At 38.7% G+C, this 12,938-nt stretch overlaps 1 protein-coding gene and 1 long non-coding RNA gene across 44 annotated transcripts in view; one reads left to right on the top strand and one right to left on the bottom strand.

Annotated features, from left to right (window-relative positions):
• The window catches only part of LOC148003661 (uncharacterized), a 43,083-nt gene extending 40,066 nt beyond the window's left edge, over window positions 1–3,017 (bottom strand). The window contains exon 1 of one of the 2 annotated variants that reach the window (XR_015629053.1): window positions 2,661–3,017. This is a non-coding gene — a long non-coding RNA (uncharacterized LOC148003661). The remainder of the gene's footprint in view (window positions 1–2,660) is intronic. The other variant, XR_015629054.1, reaches the window with a different exon arrangement.
• The window catches only part of Rims1 (regulating synaptic membrane exocytosis 1), a 499,822-nt gene that overhangs the window by 343,276 nt on the left and 143,608 nt on the right, over window positions 1–12,938 (top strand). For all 42 annotated transcript variants that reach the window (XR_015628955.1, NM_052829.4, NM_001398595.2 and 39 more), the window contains 5 exon segments: window positions 1,566–1,678; window positions 6,614–6,744; window positions 8,471–8,642; window positions 8,748–8,901; window positions 9,895–9,966. Coding sequence is in view for 40 of the 42 variants with exons in the window: in NM_052829.4 (NP_439894.2) it covers window positions 1,566–1,678; window positions 6,614–6,744; window positions 8,471–8,642; window positions 8,748–8,901; window positions 9,895–9,966 (642 nt within the window). In the remaining 2 variants the exon portion in view is untranslated.

Here is a 12,938-nt window from a genome sequence, read left to right as displayed (position 1 = left end):
AGAAGGAACCAGTGGCCAATTTACCACACAAAACCTTTTCCATCACGTTCCCATAACATTTGGAGCTTGGCCCAGATCCTGTTTTGAGCTTTTTGATGACCAGTATGAAGAGATACATGGAGAAAGTTCCACAAATAATAATTGACTTGATAGCATTGAAAATAGTCTTATTTTTTTGAAGTCAACCTTATCATAAGCAACAATATTTTAAGACCTAAAACGTTAGTGGGGCTAGGGTAAAGAAACCTGATGAAAATGAAATTTCACCTTATAGCTTCATTTCATGTAGTTAAAAGTCTCCTTTTTAGGGAACAAATTGCTGCATATGGTTTAATTTAAACCTCATTTTGGAGTTGTTGAAACAAAACACACCACTGTCTTACTAAAGGGAATAGGAGACAATTGATTCTGGAGCCATCTCGAGTGAACATGGACTGGGAACAGAGTTTATATTTACCTAATTCCGTGTTCCACCATGGAAGCAGTTTCCTGAAGTTGTATAGTTTTATAGAACAAAGAAAGTCATAAATCAAGGCAGGTTTATCATATACTGGCAGGTCCATCAGAGGAGGGGAAGTTACAAAGGGGTGAAGGAAACTAATCTACAGGCCCAAGATGCATGTGATAACTGCCTATGTTGGGGTTCATTGGAACTAGATTCCAAAGGTTTTCTTTTTTCCTTCTGCCAGTCTAGTTCTGTCATAGAAGGGGGCAAGAAATGGCTGCTCCAGGGGTTAAAGAGAAACCAAACAAGGTAGCGACCCCATAGATCTCTGACATTCCCATTTCTGCACCTCTCATCAGCCAGTCAGTCCTGGCCGACACAGCTTCTGTTCAGAGTGTAGAAAAGAACTGCATGGATAGCATGCCTTCATGTGGTCCCAACAGTATTTCCCAACGAAGCCTCATCGAGTTTTGAGCAGGTGTGTGTAGTCAAGAGCTTGACGGAGTGACTGCGTTTCATAGCGTTTTGCTTTTCCTCACGTGTCTCGGTACAGAGTAACAGCACCTTCCCTTCCGTGAAAGAGAAACTAATTACAGCATTGAGTTGATGAGAGACACTGTTCTCAGACGTTTAAGAGGTTTATTTGTAAGATAAAATGTAAGAGGTATAGTCCTATGATAAAAAGTTATGCTGTCTGAATTTAAAGGAGCCTCCGTTTGCTCCATACCGTTCATATTAATTTGTTACTGTAGACACAATATAGCAAATATCTATTAGCCCCAATAACTCGTGCAGCAGGTACCGTATCCTTGTTACCAATTCTGAAAGCTTGTCTATTGATGGAATATAGGATAGAGCCAATACAGAAGAATGTCCTTCAAAATGTGGATAATATCTTTCATGTTGAAGCAAATGAGTACAGTATCATATTGTATCATTTAAATATAGAATGAACTAAAGGTCACCGAAGAGATAGATGTTTCTAGAGACACCCATGGAAAGCGAATTCTGTATCAAACAGTGTTGGCTACGGCTTTACACCAATTCCAGATACATTTATCGTTTGGTTCAAGAATTTACTTCTCACACTAACAAATGCTCGTTTCTATTCTCATTTTAGGTTCAAGTTCCTTTGAATCTCAGAAAATGGAAAGGCCTTCTATTTCTGTTATTTCTCCAACCAGCCCTGGAGCTCTGAAAGATGCCCCACAAGTCTTACCAGGGCAACTCTCAGTATGTACTTTTTATACATAGTGAATGCCATTAGGATTTGCTCTTTGAATGCAGCATTAAAAATCGCCTGGCTTTCTGGGACCTCCAGTGACCACATAGTCATTTGACACTGTCATCGGCTTCATCATTGTGTGATGCATTTCTTCAGTTTTTCTTTCACTCACATACATCCGCCTGGCCTTAGGGGGAGAGACTAAAGTGGGTCCAGATGTCGGACAAGACACAGGTCAAAAGACTGATGATCTCTTGCCTTGTAACTTCCTAACTATGCTGGATGTTGAAGCTGATGGTTTCCGGAGACTTAACACTCTCTCACGTTCTGGGGCTGATAACCACTGGCTTCTTTTCTCTACAACTCTCTGTGCTTTATTTCACTTCTTAACTCTATCTCACTGCTCCCTGTGAAAAACTTAATTCTGTGTCACTGTTCTGCTCTCCATTAAGCACTGGAGACTCCATTTGTCCTTACTGCTCTGTGCTAAAGTCTTAACCCTTTGTTACAGTTCTATGCTTCATTAAGCACTGAGGAAACTTAACTTTTTATCTCTCTATTATTTGTTAGTCTCTGTGCAAGATTAAGTGCTAGAAAAAAAACGTTACTTTTCACCTGTAGTGGGAAATATTAAAAAAGCACCATCCCATGCTAGTGCTGGCTACTCTCTGGCCCCGGCGATCATGCCGCCTCAATGGCCAATGGCTAGCACCATGCAGCGACCACCTATCTTGTGGTTCTCTTGCTGGGGATTCCCAGCCATCTGCCCTCTGTGGTTAGCTGTCACAAATCCCTGTAACCAGGTAGAAACAAAACTTTAGAGGCTTGTAATTTATCAGTCAGATTTATATCAGTAAATTCTCAACCCACAAAACATGCAAACAAGGAACTCAAAACTCAATTGATAAAAACACAAGCTATACATCTAGATGGGGCAAACACACCCTACTTATTAATTAATTAATTATCTATGAAATCTCCATTACTTACGGCTCCCAGGACCATGTGGTTCTGGCTTCTCGTCTTCTCCTGTAGGGTTCCATCTTGCCTCCTCCTCTCTGTTTTTCTGTACCCGTCTCTGAAATTCTCAGCCCGCCTTCCTTTTCTACTGCCCAATCACAGCTCACGCCGTGTCTTGTGCCTGCCTTCATCTGCACACAGACAGCAATCTACACTTACTTCCACTCTCTGTGCTTGATTATTCTGTCTTAACTCTATGTTACTCTGAAGCCAGAAGCCGCAGACCTCTGGGAGAATCATCACCTCTTGTTTAACAGCTGGGAAAATAAATAAAGTGTTAATTGGTACAGCTTCTTTCTCCCTTGCCTTGAAGTCTCGCCTCTCACTGGCTAGGCAAGAGGGAGGCTTGGAGTGATAAAACTTTTATTGAATCAGGAGAAGGGAGTCGCCCTACCAGAAAGAAAAATTTTTTACACAATATGCATAAACACACATACATTCATGTACACATTCGTGCACATACTCATACACCTTCTAAGTTACTTATCTCATACTCACATACTTACACATATGCATCTACACATCTATACTTACATATGGAAAATATATATATATATATACTGGAAAGAACAAAAGCCTCCACGAGCAGCTTCCATTGGGCAATCACCAACACAGAACGAACTCATTCATTCTGCATGAAAAATGAGCTTCAACCTTTATTGCATAGAGGAAGAAGAAGCTTCTATCTGTCTATTGCTAACTGAAATGTTAAAAACCCGTCTCATTGTATGAAAAGCCTGACTGCTGCTTTCTGCTCTCTCTGCGGCTCCTTCTCCTCATCTGCTCAGCCCCTCCTCTCTGTAATACTTCTGTGTTATGCTCTGTCTGCCTCCTTAACTCTGCCCTCTTCTTCTGCCTGCTAATTCAGTGCTCCCCTTCCTCCCTCTGTCATCATCGTTCCTAGATTTAGTATTTTCCCAAGACACGGGTCATATGGTACTCTGGTTTTCAAAAGTTCACCACATGAGTTCAAACGTGAATTGAAGTTGTCAATTGGGTAAGACGTTTACAACAGTGATGCCCACATGTGTTTCCATTAGAACTAGTTATTTGGCTAGATATTCATCACCTGCCACTAGTTCCGCAGGCTCACTGAGCATCTGCAACTGTAATTCTTAGGTCTGAGTTAGCATTGAAGTTTTGTATAGATTAACCGAGTCGGTATTTTCTTTTTTTTTTTTCTTGTACTTGGCAATACTTTATTCTTTCTCTTTTATGACCTTTAGTTAATTGTTTTATGGCCTAAAGAACTGTATTCCTAAATCATAAATTTAGTGCGGTTAGCCTGTGAAAAGTTGGAGAGTCCAAATTGCAGGTTTCCTATTACGGAGTGCTCTAACTGCAGTCCTTAATATAAAGGGCCTGATAATTACTAGTAGAGTTTTTACTAATTCTTGGAGACTCATCATTAGGAATTAAGAAATCATCTATTTGTATAGCATCACTACAAGAGAGTACGTCTTTGTTGATCTGCAGGAAATCTGCCCAATGGTCCGGGCAAAGACCCAGGGAGTGGTATAGTAATTTAATAACGTCAGAAAGGTACATGGACAGCAGGAATCAAATCCTGAGACATCTTCTTTTGGCCTTGCCTCTAAGGGGTCGCTCACTGCTGTCCCATGGCGAACCATCTCTGGAAGATCACCTGCTAGCATTTTCGACTCTTCTAGATGGCTCCTGACGGAATGTTTGCCATGTGCCAAAGTCTCTCTAAACATTAACTGGTGAACGGTGGCCTTTGGAAAAACATTCACGTTTTTGCTATATTACATCTAGTTTCAGGGGTAAATAGGTATTGACAAACATTCACAGAATGCTGTGCTCAATTTTCTCAACCATTTTATGAGCCTGGAGCTAAGAAACTTAAATTTTAAAAATTCCATTAACTTCTTAGCACATTTATTTTCAAAAATGAGAGCACAGATGCTACTCAGACCCAGCTACCCATGTACTTCCTGTGGGTTTACTCTCTGACCTGGGGATGCACAGAGAAACAAACTGGCCCACTGCTGAGAATAGTTCATTGACCGGAAAAGCAGAAACTGGGATATTTGTATTAATAACTGTAAGGAAATCTTGCTTCAAATTGTCCTCTGCATGGTTGAATTTTTATTCCTTGGTGGTGTGTGGGTTTCTGTGGTTGATTCTGAAGTTCTTCTTTTGACTGATAAGTCGAAGGAAATAATTTTATGCCAACTATTATTTTCATGTGTTTTTATTTGTAACTCCTCTTTGTAATGGAGGAAATAATGTAACCGGTTTCATTGCCTGGACATTTACTTATTCCTTGTGCTTGCCTCTGACTCTCCCCCTGCACCATTAAAACAGGTCAAAGCCTAGTTTGGTTGTAAAAAGAGAACCAGAGGATAGGATTCATACATCACCAAATCATCTAATTTAGCCTGTCTTACTATTTGGACTCCATAATACACTCTCTCACATCCCCACTAATCATTTGAATGTAAATTTATTACTTAATCAGAAAATGAAAAGTTTCAAGGACAAAACTGAAGAAAGCTTGGTGCCTTGTTCTTGCTGCTGGCCCAGGGTCTGCCTCTGAGGTCACTGTGTGTTTCTCTATTCAGCTCTAGCATGAAGACTTCATCATTCAGAGTACCACTCAGCCCTCATGTTGTCTGAAGTGTCATACATGTGTCATACATGTGTCATTCAGAGTACCACTCAGCCCTCATGTTGTCTGAAGTGTCATACATGTGTCATACATGTGTCATTCAGAGTACCACTCAGCCCTCATGTTGTCTGAAGTGTCAGACATGTGTCATACATGTGTCATTCAGAGTACCACTCAGCCCTTATGTTGTCTGAAGTGTCAGACATGTGTCATACATGTGTCATTCAGAGTACCACTCAGCCCTCATGTTGTCTGAAGTGTCATACATGTGTCATACATGTGTCATTCAGAGTACCACTCAGGCCTCATGTTGTCTGAAGTGTCAGACATGTGTCATACATGTGTCACATATGTGTCAGTCAGGGTATCACTCAGCCCTCATGTCGTCTGAAGTGTCACACATGTGTTAAGCCTCCCCTTTGTTTTCCTTTCTCTCATAGTTATTAGCTAATTAAAACTTATTCCTGAAAATTAAATGAGAAAAATGTCAGGAAACAGCAAATTGTGCCTGGGGCAGGGTGGTCCTGTAGTAAATGTCTTTCGTGGCCTCTTCCCTTCTATCTTACTCAACTCTTATTTTGGCTATGTCTCACTAGAACACACTTCCTTCCTTCTTTTATTCTCTTTTATTCTGAGATTATAATATGATTACATCAATCTTATATCATTTTCCTGCTCAACATCAGCATAGTCTTTAGAAACCTCTTCTTTTGTTTTGCATGTTTGTTGTTTGTTGGTTTTTTGTTGTGCTTTTTATTCTTTGTTTCTGTTTTGTTTTTGCTTTTCTGAGACAGGGTTTATCTGTGTATGTTGGCTGTTCTGGAACACACTCTGCAGACCAGGCTGGCCTCGAACACAGAGATTTGCCAGCCTCTGTCTCCCAAGTGCTGGAATTAAATGTGTGTGCCACCCACCACAGCCTGGCATGGGGAGTACTTCTAAGGATCTTAAAATAAACCCATTGGTGATCACCAACTGTTGTATTTAATAGTTAAACAAACAAAACAGAACCCACCATGATTATTTTAATTTTCTCAGCATTAAAAGAACAAGCTTGGTTGGATTTTTATCCCTAGAGATGTAATACTGCAGGTTTGCCCATTATGAGTTAGACATACAATGCTTAATAGAGAAAAGTTAACTTCTTAGTGGTTATGCTTCTAAATCACTGTAATTCCCTTATACATCAAGTCAAAATTTGACCCTTTAAATAGAATTCTAATGTTTTATTAAGGATCATATTACCTCATGACTTTGATAAATAACAGGGATTTTTCTGCATTTCTCCTAGGTGAAGCTATGGTATGATAAAGTGGGGCACCAGCTGATTGTAAATGTTCTACAAGCAACAGATCTACCCCCTAGAGTAGATGGCCGTCCCAGGAATCCCTATGTAAAAATGTATTTTCTTCCAGATAGAAGGTAATAAGTGAATTTTGAAAAGTTGACTGACTTCTGTATTAAAGGGAAAATGCTTTTTTTTTCTATTTCTGGGACATATTTTTAAATATAATAAGTAATTCTATTTAGGGGACCAAACTGCATTATCCCATAAGACAATGCCTTATACCTTTTACTTGGAAGTAAAATGGTAATTTTAAGTGTATCAATTAGTTGACCCACTTCATTAAAATGTAACTTTATATGTATATGTCACAGCTTACATTTGTAATTGAAATCAGTAATATTTAGTATTATTATTATTAATGCCTGTGGGCACAATTTAGATTTTGTTGTTACAATGCAAATAGTTAAAGGATGGGCTGGGGATGTAGGTCCATGGTAAAGCGCTCACCAAGCTTGTGTGACGCTCTGGGTTTGAACCTCACCTCAAGGCATTCTTAATAAGTGTCAGGTTTTAGCCTTGAAGGAGACAGTTATAGACATGAGCCTCTTAGGCTGATGGGACACCGTAGAAGAAGGAAATGGAGAGACTGTGAACGATTATGGTAGACATGCTGTGATCTCCAACTTCTTGGCAAGACAGAACATTTGCAATCAAGAACTCAAACCTGCAAGAGTTTACCTGCACTGAAGTTACATGCACGCATGTACACACACACAAAACACACACACACACACACAAAACACACACACATACACATACAACACACACACAAAACATATACAATACACACAACACATACACATACATATATCTACACCCAATGCAAAACACACACATACAAAACAGTCATCACACACACAAAACACATACCATACACACATACCACGCACATGCACATGTGTATACACAAGACACACATAGCACGCACATACACATGTGTACACACAAGACACACAAGACACACATACACAACACACAACATACACATACATACACACACATACACACATATACACATACCACATACATACACAAATGCACAACACACACACACAACACAGTCATACAAAATTCACAAACTGCAAACACACACCATACACACAAAGCACACACGTACACACACGTACACACACCACACACAAAGAACATACACATAACATACACACACAACATACATACACATACATACATATACACACTACATACATACACATACATACATATACACACTACATACATACACTCACACAAAGCATACACAAACACAACACATACACAGAACACACACATAGCATACACACACACACACACACACACACACACACACACACACACACACCAGGAGGCAGAAGTTCTTCAGCAGTCAGGCATGGATGGGGAGGAGTTCATAGATCCTTCTCATGGATAAACTATTTGCTACAGATGTTCTGGAACTTTTCCACTTCAGTTATCTGTCCACTAGGAGCCCAGTCAGTGAGCACACAGGTAGCTGACATTAAACTCAGTACAGAGTGTATCATACAAAGTCAGGAATCTCCTAAAAGGGCCTGTAGGGAGTTGGGTGGGAAGGTTTATAGGGGGTGGGATAAGATGAAAATAGAGAGGGATGGTAAACAGAATCCACTATGCGTGTGTATAAAGTTGTCAGAGAATAATCTTAGTTCCAGGGAAGGAAGGACAAAGGGTAGTGGATTGAAATCACACATGACCGCAGTTGAGGGCAGCGTACCCACTGCCCTCAGTGTCTTGCTTGTTTGTTGTCCCGCTTGTTCATTGAGGACACGTTTTTTTACGTTTCAGCGACAAAAGTAAAAGGAGAACCAAAACAGTAAAGAAACTTCTAGAGCCAAAATGGAACCAGACATTTGTCTACTCACACGTACATCGTAGAGATTTTCGAGAGCGAATGTTAGAGATTACCGTGTGGGACCAGCCGAGAGTACAGGACGAAGAGAGTGAATTTCTTGGAGAGGTGATGTCTAAAATGTCGAGCGAACCTGTTTACTGTGGCTTTTGCCCTTACCTGTTAGTCACGGGCACCTTCCTTTTGTGTTTCATTTGAGAAATACCGTTTCAGATCCTCATAGAGTTGGAAACAGCGCTTTTAGATGATGAGCCCCATTGGTATAAACTCCAGACACATGACGAATCTTCACTACCTCTGCCTCAGCCATCACCGTTCATGCCCAGGCGGCATATTCATGGAGAGAGCTCCAGCAAAAAGCTACAAAGTAGGTTCCGTTCAATTTAGTCAACAGACAGTAATTATGTTGCTTTGTTCTGCCTGTAGGATTGGTGCTCAAAACATAGATCCTTTCCGTTGTTTCTTAATTGTAGAGCAAACTAGTAGAAACATTGTTCATTTCTTTAAGAGAGATTCAGCCCAACTACTTTTGTTATATTTCACAGTAAAAATAATATATGTGCTATGAAGAGTAACAGATGAATGCTAATATTCTCCCAGTGACGTCTTGCACATTGCTTGAGTCATCGATGGGCTGACTGGTGGAATGACTTCTCTCTTTAGTAAAGGGCTGCTGTATATGTGGCCGCTTTACCACTTTTCCAGGGTTTATTAATCTTTTTGATGAGAAATACATAGTTTAAACCATGACAGTGTAAGCTTATTGTTATTCATGGGGCTATTAGGACATTCCTCTGTAATAATTTTTGAGTTATCAGCAAATATATGGTCCAGCAGATGAAACTTAGAAGCATTGTTTTGATAATCTGGAAAAAAATTTTTTTGCCTTTTCATTAAATAGCATATGTCCGTGTTTCCCAGGTTGATAATATCCTCAAAATTAATATTCATAAGTGTCTCAGCTAATAAGCATATTTTTTAATAATGGCTTGAATGCTTTTTAATCATGCCAGATGGATGACAAGCTTGGTCTTTGAACCCATATCCTCGTCCTATTCTGTACAGGATGAGTTGTGGGCACTCCACTGTCTGCTTTCAGAGTAGCATTTAAAATGAAGAAGGATAGAAGTCAAATGAAGAAGGATAGAAGTAATATCTTATTCCGTCAACATCCTTCTGTGTGATTGTATGTAGGAGGACGTTCTGTGAAAAATTATTATTGTTATTTTAAACAGACACGTTTCTAGAAAAAAAAACCAGACCCTTGCTTACTTTGAATTATTGTTGTTCAACAATGTCCTTTGCATGTCGTAAACCGAGTAGACACACAGAGGTATCTGTTTGCCTTACTGTTGTGCAGGATCTCAGCGAATCAGTGATAGTGACATCTCAGATTATGAGGTTGATGATGGTATTGGAGTAGTGCCTCCAGGTACGTGGTGAAAGGCTGAGCCCCACCTCACTGTCTCTGCTTGTTTCCGCTGCCCACTTCCAGGCTCCTTCCTTCCGGACACTGAACTGGAGGTCCTTAGTGCAGAAACATCAGCGTTATGTTATTCCATGGTGACTTGTGTCTCAAATTGTTAATGTCTAAAATGGACCGGCATCTCTTGAATCCATGCCCCTAGTTACTTGTTACAGTCCGGGTCTCCCTTAGAAGAATGCCTAAGTTAGGTTAAACAAACAAACAAAAAACCCCCACTAATTCACAGTGCTCTGAGCATTCGTGAGAATGTGGATGTCGTTTTGAAAGGATACTGTTAATCTTACCACATCTGATTCCATTCTCCTGTGTTTTATATTGTATTTCTATGATTTTTCTCCCCCCTCCCACCTCCTCCATTTCTCAAAATACCATAGCCTTCCATGGAATATACTAAGAAAGGTGCATGGCAGGGTTTAAAATTGCATGTGCATGGCTGTAACTTTCAGTGCTTCTGTGATGTGCTCACTAGCTATACCCACTGTGTGTACACGTCTCGAAGAAAGACAGTGCTCTCAAAAGAGTCAATATCTCTTTGACATACGTGTCTTGTCTATGTATAAGTTGGCGACATTTTGTGACATTTGAAAGTTTGAATTTACATTTTTTTTCGTGAGTTGTTAGGGGAGCGCAGGAGATCAAGAAACACTTTTTTTCCCCTCTCAGTCCTCTTTGTTTAACCAGTAAAGGGGAAATGAATGTTCAACTGAGGATGAAAAGAGACAGTCCAGAATATATAAATGTGACTAACTAAAGGTAGTTCATTAGAGCGATATTGGCATATAAGCCCTTCGTTTATGCCTGCACTGCAGGGGATGCCCTTATTTTAAGGAGATCAATTTTATTAAAATTTATAGAATCAGCACTAATGAGAGAGTTCAGACATTTTGGAAGGATGAGCATTCAAAATAAGATAAAAATACAGAGGATTTTTTTTAAAAAGAATCACATGTTTGTATTCTGTCATTCAAAGAAAGAACTTATGTATAAAAAGTCCAAATACTGTTAAATCAAACAGTGCTGTGGGCTAGCTTAGAGTATGATCAAGAATTCTGTACAGTCATGGATAACATTTTCTATTTGCTGTTTTTGTTTTTAAGGGACCATACATTCTTAACAGAATCTCTCACAGAAAATAAAATTGCAAAATTTAAGGAAATTGAATTGCTAAATATGATCAAAATTCTTTCATCATATTTAAATCAATAGAATGGGACTATTGCTGCTAAGAAAGTAATCAAATAATTACTGGGATGGGTTGGCCTTAATGTTACTACTATGGGTGTTTCTCATGTTGTATCCAACGTTTTCACTTTTGTAAACGAGATATTAGAGGATGAGTGAGTAGCCAACTTCAAACGTTTATTTAAGTGGCAAGCTTCTCTTCCTCTCAGTAGTCAGCATGACTTACAGATGCACTGCTCACGCTTGGGCGTCAGTTACAGAACTCTGAATTATAAACGTAGCTTTATTTTCCAATAAATATATTAGTAGTTCTAGTGTTTGGAGAATGGAACCTATTATCTTTGTTATACAAAAACAAATGCTTAATGTTGTGGTAGTTATTAAATCCACGAGGGGTGAGGACGTGTGAAATTCAGTTGTTGTAGAATGTTCCGTATTCCTGTGGTTATATGAACGGCCGAAGAAGCATGAAACCCATCGGCAAATTGCTGTTACTTAAAGGGTGGCATCCCCCACTCTTAGGAATATTTCAGTAAGTTCAGGAAATGAGAATAAAATCTTGAATTTATAACTGAACAAAGTTAAAAAAGTTAAGAACCGCCCCTTACAACTCGCGACTTAAGCCAGCCTGCATGTTGTCAATAATGATTAAAATCTAGAAAATCAAATAATCAAAAGATATAAACAGAGTAATAGATAAATAGTATTGTGTATATTTTATATTTATATAATTAATAATATAATTGAAATAAAACTACAAACAATAATGATGTAAGTACTCATTAATGCGAAAAGATGTAGACATGATCACTTAACATAAAGTCAGGTTTTAAAATTTTGACTGTTACATCATGCACACACACAGTAGTGACCCTGAATCACTAAAATGGCGTACGTTGCCTTCAGTATACTCTCAGTATAAGCCACAAGTTATTTTTGACTCCTAAAAGAAATTTCCTAAAAGCACTTAGCATCTAGAAAGCGTTAGGATAATACTTGTTTTCTCTAAAGTCCTTTCTTAACAAATACACAATATTTAAGCCACATCATGCAAATAACTCAATTAAAAACTAGGTGTTCTTTTAAAACACATCACTCTTTTTTTTTATAGTAATTATAAAGATCCAATTTACATGCTTTGGCCATCATTGAAATTTTGAGATCATTATACCCTTAATTAAATATTGATGCACCATTATTGTACCTAATTGTTCCCATTTAAAGTTGAAACCATTTAAACCTTGGGTTCAGTTATTGATACAATTGTCCCCCTTTAAAATATGAAGTCTATCAATACATGCTGACAGATTAGTAATCTGTTGTTTAAAAAAAAAAGACTTTCTCCACAACACGCTAAGAACAGGTGTAATCACTATTGTTTGACACAGTGAAAATACCCATTTTTAAGTTATACGATTAAGGTTATGTTGCCATTTTAGGGTCATTTCCGACTATTCAAGAAGGTGAGCTCCTTTCATCGAAATATCGCTTAATTGCTCTTTCTTAAATATTTTTCATCTTGATCCTAAAGATAACCTCTATGCCGTAAATTTATGGACAGATGGTACAGTCACGTCCACCTAGCTGGTGGCTAGTTATCAACTTGCTTTTCCAAGTTGTGTTTGATGGCATAGTTTTAAAGTCAGTGAGAAATTAAAAAAGAAAAAGACAAATAAGAAACAAAAACAAAACAAAACATGGTTTCAGTCTTCCAGCTGATAACTGTCTCCGTGAGT

Source organism: Rattus norvegicus, chromosome 9 (assembly GCF_021556685.1).
Source record: "Rattus norvegicus strain SHRSP/BbbUtx chromosome 9, alternate assembly SHRSP_T2T, whole genome shotgun sequence".
Classification (NCBI taxonomy): Eukaryota; Metazoa; Chordata; class Mammalia; order Rodentia; family Muridae; genus Rattus; species Rattus norvegicus.
This window is presented reverse-complemented; position numbering and strand designations above follow the sequence as displayed.